This window comes from Uranotaenia lowii, chromosome 3, assembly GCF_029784155.1.
Source record: "Uranotaenia lowii strain MFRU-FL chromosome 3, ASM2978415v1, whole genome shotgun sequence".
NCBI lineage: Eukaryota > Metazoa > Arthropoda > Insecta > Diptera > Culicidae > Uranotaenia > Uranotaenia lowii.
Genome location: NC_073693.1, coordinates 238,265,635 through 238,279,732, shown reverse-complemented (window position 1 = coordinate 238,279,732; position 14,098 = coordinate 238,265,635). Strand labels below are relative to the sequence as shown.

Here is a 14,098-nt window from a genome sequence, read left to right as displayed (position 1 = left end):
AGGTACACCGTACGCGACAGAAAAGGAAACCATCAAGTTACAAAGAGCTTCTCAACAAGAACAGAATCGAAAGAAAAAAAATTAAGAAAAAATCTAAATAAAGTACCATGTAAACCGTCATCTGGGGCATAATGCAACACTTTTGAACTTCAATGGCTTCTTAAAAACTTATGTCCACAGATAACCATACCCCTTGTTCATCAAATGTTTTAAGGTAGATGGAACATTAAATTAACGTAATCAGAAAAACAATTGGTTACACCAGTTTTTTTTAATTTACAAAACTATGCGATATTCACCCTACTAAGAAATAGGGGTTAATTGCAACAACCTTTGTTTTTAATGAAAAATCAAATGAAAAAGTTTGAAAAGTTATAGTTTTTGATATATTTGTGATTTCGTTACAAATAAAGCACAATTTGCAGTTAAATTTTGATCGAATTGAATTTTATATTTTTTTGTCAATGATTTTTTTAAAAGAGAAAGCATAAAGGTGCTGTTTACATTTAGGGATGAAAAATACTACAAAAAATTCAAAATCATATTCCAAAGTATGGAAAGATTTGCATGTTGATGTATTTTAGCCCAGACTGGTAACGGAATAAAAAAGTATTGATTTTAAAAATAAAATGTTTGTCCGTAAAATATGTATACACCAACAGTGTTGATGTAGGATAATAATAGCAATATAAAGTTTGTAGGGATACCATTAAGCCAATCCGTGTAAAGTTTTTTACAGCATTGAAAAATGTAAAAGTTTCAATTTTTTTTATTTTCTATGAGGATCAAAAACTTAAAAAACTATGTCATGATGTGAGGAACATCAACACACTTTAGAAAATATGATATTTTTCGTTAATAAAAGCTTGAATATTTCAAACCAAAACAGAGTTCAGAAAAAAATGGACTTTTTCCTAATGGGAAGAATTTTTGATGTTTTCCAACTTTTTGGATATTTGTTCGTTGTAATAATTTTGTTGAACAAGTAAGTTAGTGGTTGAATTATGCTAGGGATGATTTTTTTGATAAACTTTAGAGGAATTTCATCTAATCCAACAGCGTTTGAATCGATTTCGGACAGACTTACTATAGCATCGGTTTCTTGAATCGGAGTAAAAGAAAAAGAGTTCCAACTAGATTGTAGACTTGTCAAGTCAATTGTTGTATTGCAAGTGAATGATTTCAGAAAAGTACCATTTATATCGTCAGCTGTAAAATTATTCAAAGGTTGTTCACCTACTTTGCTAACTTTAGATGTTTTTAAACGCTGCCACAGAACTTTGGACGGTAGTTTTGGATCAAGGAATCTTTTGAAGTATCTTTTCTTTGCAGCTTGTACAATTGTATTAACTATATTGCGAACCAATTTGTAAAGTGTAAAATGCTCATTCCTGCGAGATGATTCCCATTGACTAAAAGCTAAATTCCTGTCGACCATAGCTTTGGCTATAGTGGCATCAAACCAAGGGTTGTGACCTCTTACGGATGAACATTTTCTTAAGGGAACACATATTTCAAATAAATTTTTTAATGTTTAATTGAGATATTCTGTTAAAATATTTGTATCATCAACACTGTAAAACGGACCCCAATCGATTGCATTAAGTTCCCCATTCAAAAGTGGTATATTAATTTTATTGTAGTCTCTGAAGGTACGAACTTCGTTTGTTATTTCTTTATCAATATTTAAAGAAGTGAAAAAAAGGTCATGATAAGATAATATAGGGAAATCAATTTGATTTAATCTGAGAATACTTGAATAATCGGAAGTTAATATGAGGTCAAGCTGCGAATATCCATTGATATGAAAAAATGTGGGTTGGTTTCCTAAACTAGAAGCATTATTCAACGTTAAGACATCTATGAAATTCTTAGTTCTAACTGACTGATTGTCCAGGAGATTTGTGTTGAAATCGCCGAGCAGATAGATTTTTTGATATTTTGAGGAATAATAAGAAAAAATGCTGTTTAATAAGTCTGAACAATCAACATTAGGGGAGTTATAGAATTCTCCTACCAAAAACTTTTCACAGCCTGAAATAATGTTGAGAAGTAAGTATTCCGTGGTTACTTGGCTATTAGCATACGTTGATTTTAATACAACAGATGCTCGTAGATTCTTTTTCACGTATATGACTACGCCTCCGCCTAGTCTGCCAACTTGATCATTTCTGAAAATATTATAACCATCAATTGAAATTAAATCGTCATTAATATTGCCTTTGAGCCACGTTTTGCTAACGCAAAAAATATCAACATTAGAGATTCTTAATAAATCACGTAACTCGTCTAGTTTAGCAAGTTTACGAGCACACATACTTTGGCTGTTAACGCAAGCTATGGAGATATAACCTGAAAAAATAGCCGATTTAAGAACTATTCCGGGCAAGCACAAATTTGAAGGGGTGTTGCTGGTATTATCAACCATTGAATATATCAAAAACCTTCAAAAATAGTATTGATATGAGCACATTTTTTGTATTACAATTCTGTTTCTTTATCATTGTCTCTATACAATATAAAAAAAAGGAGTCTTAAACTACGCAAATACAGTTAAAAGAACCACACAATCTAATAGAGAAAAAAACAAACTATCGACACGCTCTAATAGCGGATCCTAGAAGCAGCAGTCCACGATCCTCACGTCCACAGGGACACAACACGATGATAATGGTTTACTTTTAGGAGGGGAGTCAAAGGATGATCAGAAACGGATTGGAAGGAAAAAGAATAGCTAAGCGGAGAGGGTATATTTTTATAACTTTTAGGAGGGGAGTCACAGGAAAAAGGATGGGATCGGTAGGAGTAAACAGAAACTTTGTAGGAAAGGTTTAGCATGTTGTAACTTTTAGGAGGGGAGTCAGAGGATCGTAAGGATGGGATTGGAAGGAAGAAGAATAACTCTTTGGAAAGGGTATTTGTTTTTATGAGATCTTCTATGTCGGTTCCAGGAGGTACAGCAACACTCATCTCACGATTCGCAACTTTGTATTTCACATAGACTATTCCTTCGCGTGTGTAGACAGCAGTCAAGGTCCCGCTTTTTTTCAAGTGCAGAGCTTTAGAGCGAGTTTCTCTGACCGCTGGAGAGAGATTTTCGTTTATATAGATTCTCTTGTTTACAGCAAAACCAAGATCGTTCAGGGATAGCGAACGTGACTTCAGATAACGGCTATAGAACTCATTCCTCTGAACATGAATGGCGAATTGGATGAGAATCAACAACGAAGCACCGCTTTTGGGGGGACCCTGAGAGAGACGACGATTATCAGCTATAGGGCAAGCATCTTCAGAGTAATTTAGAGAGCGGCAGATTGTCACAAAATAGGCACACAAGTTTTCTCCCTGAACGAATGGTATTCCACTCACGATGAGATCGTTGTTCCGTTGCACTCGATCAATAGCTTGAGAACTCTCCTACTTCACACCTGCGATGGATGCCTCTAGTCGTTTGGTAGTCACAACATTTTCCTCACGTATATTTTGGATGTCACTAGTGAGATCTTGACGAAGTTGAAGCATTTGAGTAGTAAGTTTCTCTCCGAGCTTCGAGATTTCCTCTCGAGTACTACGTTGATTGGTTTCGAACTGTGTTTTCATGAGGTTTGATAATTCGGTTATTTTCATATCAGAGCTTTTTGGCTTAGCTCTGGTGGCACTATTGCTTCTCAACATTATATTTAGTTTTGTCCTCTTCACTGCTCGTGGGCTATCTATTGTTCTTCACCACTGCACATCTTGTCCGGGACAAAAACAGTTTTTAAATAATCCTATTTTAATATTATAACTGTTGATTCATCACAAAACTTCGATGTTTTTAGAGAACGCTAATAGTTACTGCACGGTCGTGATTAACAGAAGTGGTCTAACATGGGTAAAAACACTTTTTGCGTAGGACGACTAAACTACAGACACTTCATTCTACCAATATGGTACCAAGATTAGGCTCACTTACCCTACTTAATGATTCCAACTAAAAATGAACGCCGAAGACCGTTGAAAAACCGTTATGCAGAATATTTGGATCACCGGATAATTGAGCTTTTATTTACGATTAAAATTTATATGTTAACTTGTTAAACATTTCAAATGACTTTGGATAATTCATAAAATATCCAATAGTAATGTTGTAAAAGCTACACAATCATAAAAAAATTAATGGTTTAAGAAAAACATCTTAGGTGTATCCGCGTATCTTTCACTGGAGATCGTACAGGAGAATGCTTACGAGTACTTTGATTATCGTTTATTCCAGATTTTCTTGATTTATCCAGGCTGGCCCATAAATTCAATAATGATTCGAGATAAGTCAAATCTGGCCGAGATGACCAGATATTCTTAAAAACTTCCCAAATTTCGCTCAGGTTTATTCATGGTATGGTATGCTTAAGGTTAAAGATAACCTTTTTTTAAACAACTTATTTGAAGATATCTTGCTAAAATTCGACATCTAATTCGATATCAAATATTGGCGACATTTAAAAAATCAGGAAGACCCCTACTTGAAAAAGATCTTGTTATACATACATCATCTCATAATATCAGCTGGTTGAAAATAATCAACTAAAAAACATGAGGGGCATTGTTATAGAAAAAATTGAGGGAAATTGAAATGTGCTAGTGGATCCATAAACAAAGTACCACATCTCAAAGCTTGGTTTAAGTACTACAAACTTAGCCAAAAACTACTAGTCTCTACGCTCCCGTTTAAGAGTACGGTTGGCATTCTGAATTTTAAACGAGAAAATAAAGATTGTTTGTTATTACTTCTGTCATACCTTTTCAAGGAATTAATTTTCTGTGAAGGTGTCTTCAAATGAAAGTTGCGACATCAGGAGGGCTATTGAATGAAGCGTTTTTGCAATTTTGATGAAATTTGATAAAGTAATGTGATTTTGAAAAAAATGATTTAATTTTAACAATGATAATAATAAGTCTCTATTTTTTCGATAAAAAGGTAGAATTCCACAAATTTAAGGGAGGATCGAAGCAATCGACTGGTTTGTCAAGACGAATTAAATTTTGCTCTCGAAGAAATTTTTTAAAGTTGGCCCGAAAAATGGAAATTTTTCGAAGTTTTGGTAAAGTTGGTAGCTGCAACAGGGAATGCAGTCGGATTTGGAAATGGTGTGGCCGAGTTGTTTCTGAAGCTCTAAACCAGGATAATTTTAATTGCTGTGGACTGCTACGCTAGGTGAAACAAAACTTCCGGATATCCTGAAAATCACCGTTCAAACTCGGGTCTCTGCAAAATGGTTAAAGCTAAGTACCTTACTTATTTTTAATTATTTCATACTTTTAAGACAGTGAACAATTTATAAATTTGAAAGGGAAAAAACATCTGTGAATTTTAGAATGCACTTCTCAGAAAATATTTACACAATTCTGTTTTGAAAATGTAGCCTAGCGTAAAAATTGCATTAGGCAATTCGACTCCCGTATAAATTCATTCTCAATTCAAAGATGTGTTGAATTGATATCTTGTGGAATACATCATGTTGCATTTTTTTTAAATTTTTAAATTTTTAAGAAGTACATGATTGTAATAACTGAAGATCTGAGCCGAAGATTTCGATAGCTCTAGTCCTGTTTTTATTTTGTGTTCAGTAAATACAGTGGGCAAACAATGCAAAAATTAATAATGATTTGAAGCCTTGATTGTGAACTTGTTTGAGACATTGTAAATTAAAAAAATTGCAATTGAAGCGAAAAGTAAAATTCGTGTTTAAAGTGAAAATTGGTAGACTGTAAGTTGAGAGATTTCAGAATATTACATTGGTAATGAGAACTTTAATTATTTCCAAATCCTATGCTTTCTTGGTTAGTTTTATCTGAGAATAAAACACATTAAGTTTTTTTTTTGTTTGATGAATTCAATTCCATCAGTTATTTTACTTTTGATTGAACTCATCAGTTTGTGTAAATAGGAATTTAATAAACAAAGGAAATATTTAAAGTTTGATAAAGACATCAGATAAAGTAGATATTCTATAACAAAGTTTTTACAATTTGTTTGTTGAATAATAGCAAAAGAGATGAATCTATACTACAGAATCAAATTCTTTAATAAAATCAGAAGGAACGTAGATTAATATACAATAGTTTGTCATTGTTTGATTTTTACACTAGTCAAAAGTGTCTCCTGATCATATCCCTCCACCCATCCTCAAAAAATAATTATTTGCTAGGATGCAGAGGTAACCTCGGTCCTAAAGCACAAATTTGTTCTTTAATCCCTTTCTCTCTTTTCCAAGATCTGTCTATTGACTACTAGGACGTGGCCGGCGTCGTTATTGATGTTTAAAGAGAGAGCATCAGTTTTGTTCATTGTGAATGTGCTGTCAATCCCAGACACCATTCTTTTGACCTCTGGACAAAATTGATGGCCTCGGTCAATCACGGAGTAGCAACCATTGGCGATGTGGAATTCGTTCTACTGAGCCACGCCTACGATCATGGAATTCGAAATGCGGTTGTTTTTAAAAGATTTCCATCATTTAAAAAAAACATCAACTATGTCTACGAAGCTTATTAAAATATATCGAACTTAAATATTCTTGAGGTTGTATTTCGAGTTCAATGATTTAGGGTGGATGTGAGTAGTCAATCAAGCTAAGCTAAGCTAAAAAGGTAGAATTCCACAAATTTAAGCTGATCCTACTCTCAAACGGGCGCGTGGAGACAAGATGACTATTGTTTAGTTTGTAGTACTCGAATGAAGCTTTAAGCTGTGGTACTTTGGATCCACTTGCCCCATTTTGACCTAAAAGTTCGCATAACTAAGGAAAAAAGAAACCTAAAATTATGAAAATTTCGGGAGATCGTAGAAACTTAAGATCTTTTGCAAAATGTGCGTATTAAGCGTCTCAATTAATATTGTTAACATCATATTTATGTTAAATCAAAACTAACAAAAGTTAAGCATAAAAACAAATCTTTTAAACTAAAAACCTTTTAATTCCGCACTGAATAGACATAAAGCTTTCATTATTTGAGCAAAGTGTCATTTCTTGATGATATCTGAAACTTTGTACAACTGATTTTTTATCCTCAAACATGAAAGTTAGAGTTTTTTTCATCATAGTAAGCTGTGAGTAATTTTTTAAATTTTTATGTTACAGGGAACGGTCTTACTAGTAGATAAATGTTCTGAAAGTACCTAACAGTTAAAACTGAAAGACAAAAGCTCTAGAATAAAAGTTCCACCTTAGGCCCTTTTGGACCACTGTGCGTGGCCTAGAGAATAGCGTTCAAGCCTTTTAAGTCAGAGATTATGAGATCGAATCTCGATCACGGCATACAAAGTACTCTTTCTGGGGGGTAATGATTTTAGCATTTGAAAGATGCTAACCATCATGTTCTTGAACGATGTACGCCTTAGTGTTAGGTTGGTATTAGATCTCTTCAAAGAAACATAAAGTTCAACTGAGATACTATATGAATGTGTTTGTTTTTTTTTGAGGTAAATCATAAAATAAATAATTCAAGCTAAAACGGGAGAGAAATTATCCATGCAAGCACATTTAATAAATAATTGAATTAGTTGGGATAAATTTAAACAAGATATAACATGATAATCAAGACTAAACAAGATAAAATAAGATTGAAGAAGTTAAAGCTACCTAAAATTGAGGCAATACAAGATACATATGAAAAAAAAGGCAAAATAATGCATAAAATGAAATATTAAGTTACATTTCAAAACAAAACAAAGGAAAAAAAATAAATCTAAAGGAAAAAGCAAAACATTTTTTAAACAACATACGTACATAGACTTAGTGGACGAATGACCAGTAAATCGCTGCGCGCTGTAAATTTGAATTTCCAGTTTTAACACTTCCCTTAACTTTTTTTGATCGTTTTTGTTGCCAGAAATAAAAATCAAAATTTTAGAAGCAATTCATCCAGTCCTGCATTAGCGCAACGAGTTTCAATTTTGTATGGAAATTTGCATGAGAAAACAAAATTTTTCATTCAAAAATCGCCTGGGGTGTACTGAAAGTTCCAAAACATTTAACTTTGGATAAAAAATATTCCTTGAATCTTGCAGTACAATTTATGTGAACAAAGCACAAAACACAAGTTGTACCCCAGAAATGAAATTCGATGTTTAACAAATTTTTTTTTCAAAACTATTTTTTTTATTTATGCTTATTTTAAAGTTGTGTAACCGTAGGTTGGGAATAAAAACCTCGAAAAACTGCTTTGCATAGCCAAGGAATTTATATAACCTTTGAAAAACATTTCATGAAATCTTTGAAAGCTCTAGAAAGCAAAGTTTGCCATTTTTAAATACTTCTCAAAGGATTAAGATTCTTTATTTTTAAATGGTTATAAGTTTTTTCATGAAATACTTAGCTGCCTGTGGTGCTGGCAAAAAATAAAGCTTGAGAATAGGCAAAACCAAAAATTAACGACTACACCAACTTCATTTCATGCATTTCATGCAGAGAACTCGATGATTTAAGTAAAAAGCCGGATAAATTTCCATACAAATTGAAACACGTTGCGCTAACTTAGGAGTCAACCAAATCATCCCAAATTTTACAGTGAGGCTCCGTGATCAAAAGGCATCGAAAAAACATATGGGAGCAAAAAGTCATTTTTTGCAGCGGTCTATACGATCTTTTCACGACGCAGTTGGAATTGCGATTTGCGACATCATTGTTTAAATGACTTAGGCTATGATTTCTGATACGATATCATGTTTGCTGGGTAATGACCAGGTTGAATAAAATCCTCTATAAATAATCAAGATTGAAATAGAAATAGATACATAAAACATTTGATTAGGTTTTGAGAGATGGGAAAAATAGGAACTAGAATTTAGGAATTTGGAAGTGTGGGTCGACTTCACTTACATATCAATAAGAGTGTTCAAAGCTGTACAACTTAAAATTCCCGGAAAATATTCGATAACATGAAAATTGATTAAATTTTTATGGAAATGGACCTTAAAAATTAGATCGTTCAATAAGTGAACAGTGAACAGCGAAAAACAAAATTTCTTGATAAACAATGTCTGATCAAAATACTGTTTTACAAATAAGAACGTGGTAAAACTTTTTAGAATTATTGTTTTACAAACAAATGAGCTAAGGTAATTTATTTTCATCTTTTCCAAGTCCTCTCCCTCATTAACTGGGATAATAAGGTTTCTAATGAAACTTCAAACGGCAAACCTAATTCGTCATGAATTGGCCAAATGATTCTTATTCAGTGTTTTTTAAAGTTTTTTTTTTTTCAATTGTGCAGCGTTTTCTGATCTTATGTCTTTAAAAAAAATCTGTTTTGGGAAAAGGCGTAAATTTTCAGAAATAGCTTTTATGGGAGGAGGATGATCCTATCCATTCAAAACTCTGGGTTTTCTTTACATTTGAATTTTTTTACAATTTTTTTTTCTTAATTTTTGTTGAGTAATTTCGGGGCCTTGGACAAAATTAACTCGAATAATGCCTGGATTTTTGGTCGAAAATTTTTTGAAATAAAATGCCCGCATTTTGCCAAGATCTCAAATAAAATAGCCCGGATTTGTCTGGCTCTGATATTAGCTGATGGTTTTTAAATAATCATGTTTTCTCATAAATGGACAGGAGGTTTATATCTTTTAGAAAATTTATTTATAATTCACGATCATATCTGCAAGTTTCAATGAGAATTTTCAACATAGGTTTCGCCGTTATTGGAAGATTTGCAAAGATTTGGATGATCAAAATTTCCAACTTTGAATCTATTGTTCCTATTTTGGTACTAAATTGGTATCTTTCACTGGACCCTAGAACTAAAATTCCTTAAAAGTATGATTTTTTGAAAATAAATATCTAGACAAAGTATCAAAGCTTTTGACCGATTAAACACACTTAAATTTCTGTTATGAATATATCGAAAACTTTCACTCCCCGCTAGCTCTATCAGAAGAACAATAGCTTAAACTTTTTTAAGTGTTGGCTTACTTGAAGTTTATTTGCGTAAAGCTGACAATTTTTTTTTTAAATGTTCAGTATTGGTCCTGAATTTGCCCTGATTTAGAATTCACACCTTCGTTGATTTGTTGGTATAGAAACAAGGATTTGGTGAAGCCAGGTCTAGAAATGGAACATCGAAGTCTGAAGTCTCTTAATTTTGGAACCTTTACACATTTTCCGGATATTTTGGGAAATTTTAATTTATTTCATTTGGTTTATTTTCTTCACAGGGAAAGTGATTTCCCTTTAAACTTGGGCTTAGACAGTAAAAATACGTGATTTTTTCTTATACACACTGATTTGACATAACGCGCCCACCTAATTGAGCTGCCCGATATATGTACCTGAAATTTTTATCAGAACGACTTTTCATGGCAAAAAGCGATATGGTAGGATTCAGGAAAAATAAAAGTTCATTTTGTGCATAGGATTATCTTAATCTTATGCTAGCAAGATGAATCATTTACTATTTTTTGGCATTTTAGGACTAAAGTAGGCTTTATGTCCAAAGTAGGAGCCCTCAGCCTTTAAAATGATCCATACATATTGCTCCTACTCGGAGTCCCACATATTGGAATGTTATTAAAAAAACGAGTTTTAAATTATACATACTAACATGTACGATCTTGACAAAAGAATAAAATAATGTTAAGTACAATAAGGAAAGAGAAAAGTAAAAAAACTAAACTGTGAATAATTAAGTAAAAAGCGAATAAAATAATTTGTTGATGCAATCTTAGGCCACAATGTTTGTTGCAACCAATCCAGACAAATTTGTATGAGTTTTTTTGGGCTAGAAACAACAGAAAAGGACAAAGCTTCAATTAAAGGGTGATACGTTCAAAATTTGGTCAAGGGAAAACGCGTGTAAATCGGTGAAATCGTATATTTAAAAAATCAAATTAAATTTCTATTTCAAGTTTAATTAGTATCAAATTCAGGAAAAATATTCAGTTAGGCTTCCGCTTTTCCAAATCCGAATTGCCGGGCCTTACGCTTAACCTTTGCTATCAGATTTTGTACAGCCACCTTGTCCACCTTTTTCGCCGCAGAAAGCCAGTTTGCCTTGAACTGCTGCTCGTCCTTAGCAGTTTTTTTTGGTCTTCTTTAGGTTCCGCTTGACAAAAGCCCAGTTTTTCTCAATTGGGCGGAGCTCTGGCGTGTTGGGAGGGTTCTTGTCTTTGGGAACCACCTGCACGATTTTGGCGGCGTACCACTCCATGGCCTTTTAACTGTAATGGCAAGATGCCAAATCCGGCCAAAACAGTACGGAACAACCGTGTTTCTTCAGGAAAGCTAGCAGACGTTTATTCAAACACTCTTTCACGTAAATTTCTTGGTTGACAGTCGTGGAAGCTATGAAAATGCTGCTTTTCAAGCCACAGGTACAGATGGCTTGCCAAACCAGATATTTCTTCTCGAACTTTGACAGTTTCATGTGCTTGAAATTATCTGCTACCTTTCCCCTTCCTTTAGCCGTATAAAACTCCTGTCCCGGAAGCTGCTTGTAGTCGGCTTTGACGTAGGTTTCGTCGTCCGTTACCACGTAGTCAAACTTCGTCAGCATCGTCGTGTACAGCCTCCGGGATCGCGCTTTGGCCGTCGTATTTTGTTTATCATCGCGATTTGTGGCATCTCGGAGAGAGAGGTTGGGGCTTCGCTTGAAACTACCGGCAACTCTCTTTGTCGTCTCAGAGGCTTCCGGTTTTCGATTTCCCCCCGATCCAGACTTCCTGGCTGTCGACAAACGTTCCCCAAACACTTTAATTACGGTAACGGTTGTAACGTTTGTAACGGTTGATTTGGCAACTTTTAGCGATTTTGCCAGCTTTGCGTGCGAGTAACTCGGATTTTCGCGATGCGCGAGCTGCTCGGCATTTTGACAACTGAAGAGTGAATTCCAAAATCAAAATAGGAGCAACGTTCTACACACACACACCTTCAAAACGAGGGGTGTTCAGGTTTTTTAAATGCTAAATTGAAAGAAATACGTCAAGTTGATATTGACCAAATTTTGACCGTATCACCCTTTACTTTCCAAATTTTCATTAGTATGGCTTCATTTTATTTGAATACAGCAACGAAAACTTATGATGTTTGAATTACGAACAGCATTCAATATTGAATGACTCATCTTGTTTTTTTTTTTTTTGAAATTTCAGCACCAAAATGCGGACACAACAGATATCGTGGGCGTTAGTGATATTGTTTTCCATAGACACAGCCAGATGCGTCGATTTACGTAAAGCCTTCAAAAATATCAACATTTAACATTTTACATAATCACAATATCTATGCATCGTTTCCAGCCGAATACCTGCACGTGTGCCACCGGGAGGATCCAAAGCTGATAGACTGCATGAAACAATCAATCGAAACGTTACGACCCTATCTGGCCCGCGGTATCCCGGAGCTGGACATCCCGGCCATTGAACCTATCAACATTGGTGATTTGATTGTGGCAGAAAGCGTTCCTGGACAGGGTGTGAGCATCACAGCTAAGGACATCAAAGCTTACGGACCATCGAACTTTCGGTTGAAGAAATTGAAGTGAGATTTTATTCTACCAAATTTGAAGTAGATGATAAACAAATTATTTGATTTATTCCAGTGTCATCGATTACGGCAAGATCTATAGCTTCGAGCTTGAACTTCCTCAGCTGTACGTTGAAGGACGATATGTTGTCGATGGAAGAATCATTCTGTTCCCAGTTAAGGGAGCCGGAAAATTTACCGGAAACTTCAGTAAGTGTTCATAATCATTTGAAGAAAGAAAAAAAACATTGAAAACTTTTTTTTTCTTCCAAACAGCACAAGGAATAGGAAACGTTCGTATAAAGGGAGACCGAAAAGTTATCAATGGCAAGAACCATCTTTCTCTGGCCAAACTGGACATTAAAATTAAGGTTGGAGATGGAAAAATTAAACTGGAAAATCTCTTCGGTGGAGACCGAGCATTAGGTTTGTTTTCCTTATTCCAAAGTTAAAATTTTTCTAGTAACATGCTTTTCAAACTTTTAGGTGAAATCATCAACGAAACCATCAACAAAAACTTTGCCGTCGTGAGCCACGAACTGATCCCGCTCATCGAAAAAGCTTTGGGTAGGATATTCAAGAGAACCGGAAATAAGATTCTGGAAAGGTTCCCGGAAGAAGTGTTATTCCCTTGATTTATGGGGGAAGTTGTTTGTGTGAAACCAGTGCGTAGGATAAACAAATCATAAAATATCTCAGCTTAGGTTTTGATAGTGATGCTTTTTTTTAAACCTGGAAAGAAGACAAGAAAAGTAAACAAATAATCTACAGAATATTAGGGCATAATTGTTGAGCTTCGTGTGCTACTAACTACCTTTTAAATTGCTAAGCATCAAACTCTTAGCATGAACGAAAAAAAAAACTGTAAATATTTTCATAATTAAATAGATGAGGAATGATTGTAGTAGAATAAAATGGATGTTTTCTAAAATTGATTGGTGACATATCACATACCGTATTAGCACATTTATGATGGTATATTCTCGTTGAAGTCAATTGATTTTATTTAAATTCAATGTTTTGGTACATTTTTGTGAAGTTTTTTTTGGCAAAAATTCACGTTAAATTTCCAATCCACTTTTAAAATAGAGGGAATTTGACTTACACAATTTTAACGGTTCATTGATTGCAAAGTACAGTTATAACGCCACGTTTTAATCTTTTTTGTGGCCGTTATCTTAAACCAATTCATAAAAAATAAATCCTTGTGCGTAACGTTTTTTTTTTCGTTTTAACATTTTGTACCTGTTCTATACATTTTTTCCGACGCATGTTTTTTTCGTTTTTTTTTTCTTACGCTTTGAACTACGAAACACTGAAGTGTTTTTGCTGAATATTGTATTGAAGGTTCCTAAAACCAGATATACTAGAACCGATATACACCACTTAACGAGAAATCGGGAGACACGAATAGCGCTATCTGGCGACAGAAATGGAAGTATTACACTGTGAATTTTTTCGGAGCTTTGATCAGAGATGCCAGGTGTCCTAATTTTTCAATTGAAAAAAATGAGTACTTTTTGAATAAATATGAATTATTAACAGTGCATATTCTTACAATTCTTAAAACGTTATACAAACCCTTAAAGCATCGGCAG

General features: G+C 34.1%; 1 protein-coding gene across 1 annotated transcript; it reads left to right on the top strand.

Annotated features, from left to right (window-relative positions):
- Window positions 1-12,129: 12,129 nt before the first annotated feature.
- Window positions 12,130-13,389, top strand: LOC129757377 (protein takeout-like). Its single transcript, XM_055754582.1, has 5 exons — window positions 12,130-12,207; window positions 12,275-12,515; window positions 12,577-12,710; window positions 12,777-12,926; window positions 12,987-13,389. The coding sequence occupies exons 1-5, from the start codon at window positions 12,135-12,137 to the stop codon at window positions 13,133-13,135; spliced, it is 747 nt and encodes a 248-aa protein (XP_055610557.1). The 5' UTR covers window positions 12,130-12,134; the 3' UTR covers window positions 13,136-13,389.
- The last annotated feature ends 709 nt before the right edge of the window (window positions 13,390-14,098 follow it).

What these genes read in the sequence shown, in the direction of transcription:
- LOC129757377 (XM_055754582.1), top strand. Translation starts at nt 12,135, where the DNA reads ATGCGGACACAACAGATATCGTGGGCGTTAGTGATATTGTTTTCCATA. An exon ending in TTTCGGTTGAAGAAATTGAA is followed by an intron (nt 12,516 to 12,576) that starts GTGAGATTTTAT and finishes GATTTATTCCAG; the next exon opens with TGTCATCGATTACGGCAAGA. An exon ending in AAAATTTACCGGAAACTTCA is followed by an intron (nt 12,711 to 12,776) that starts GTAAGTGTTCAT and finishes TCTTCCAAACAG; the next exon opens with CACAAGGAATAGGAAACGTT.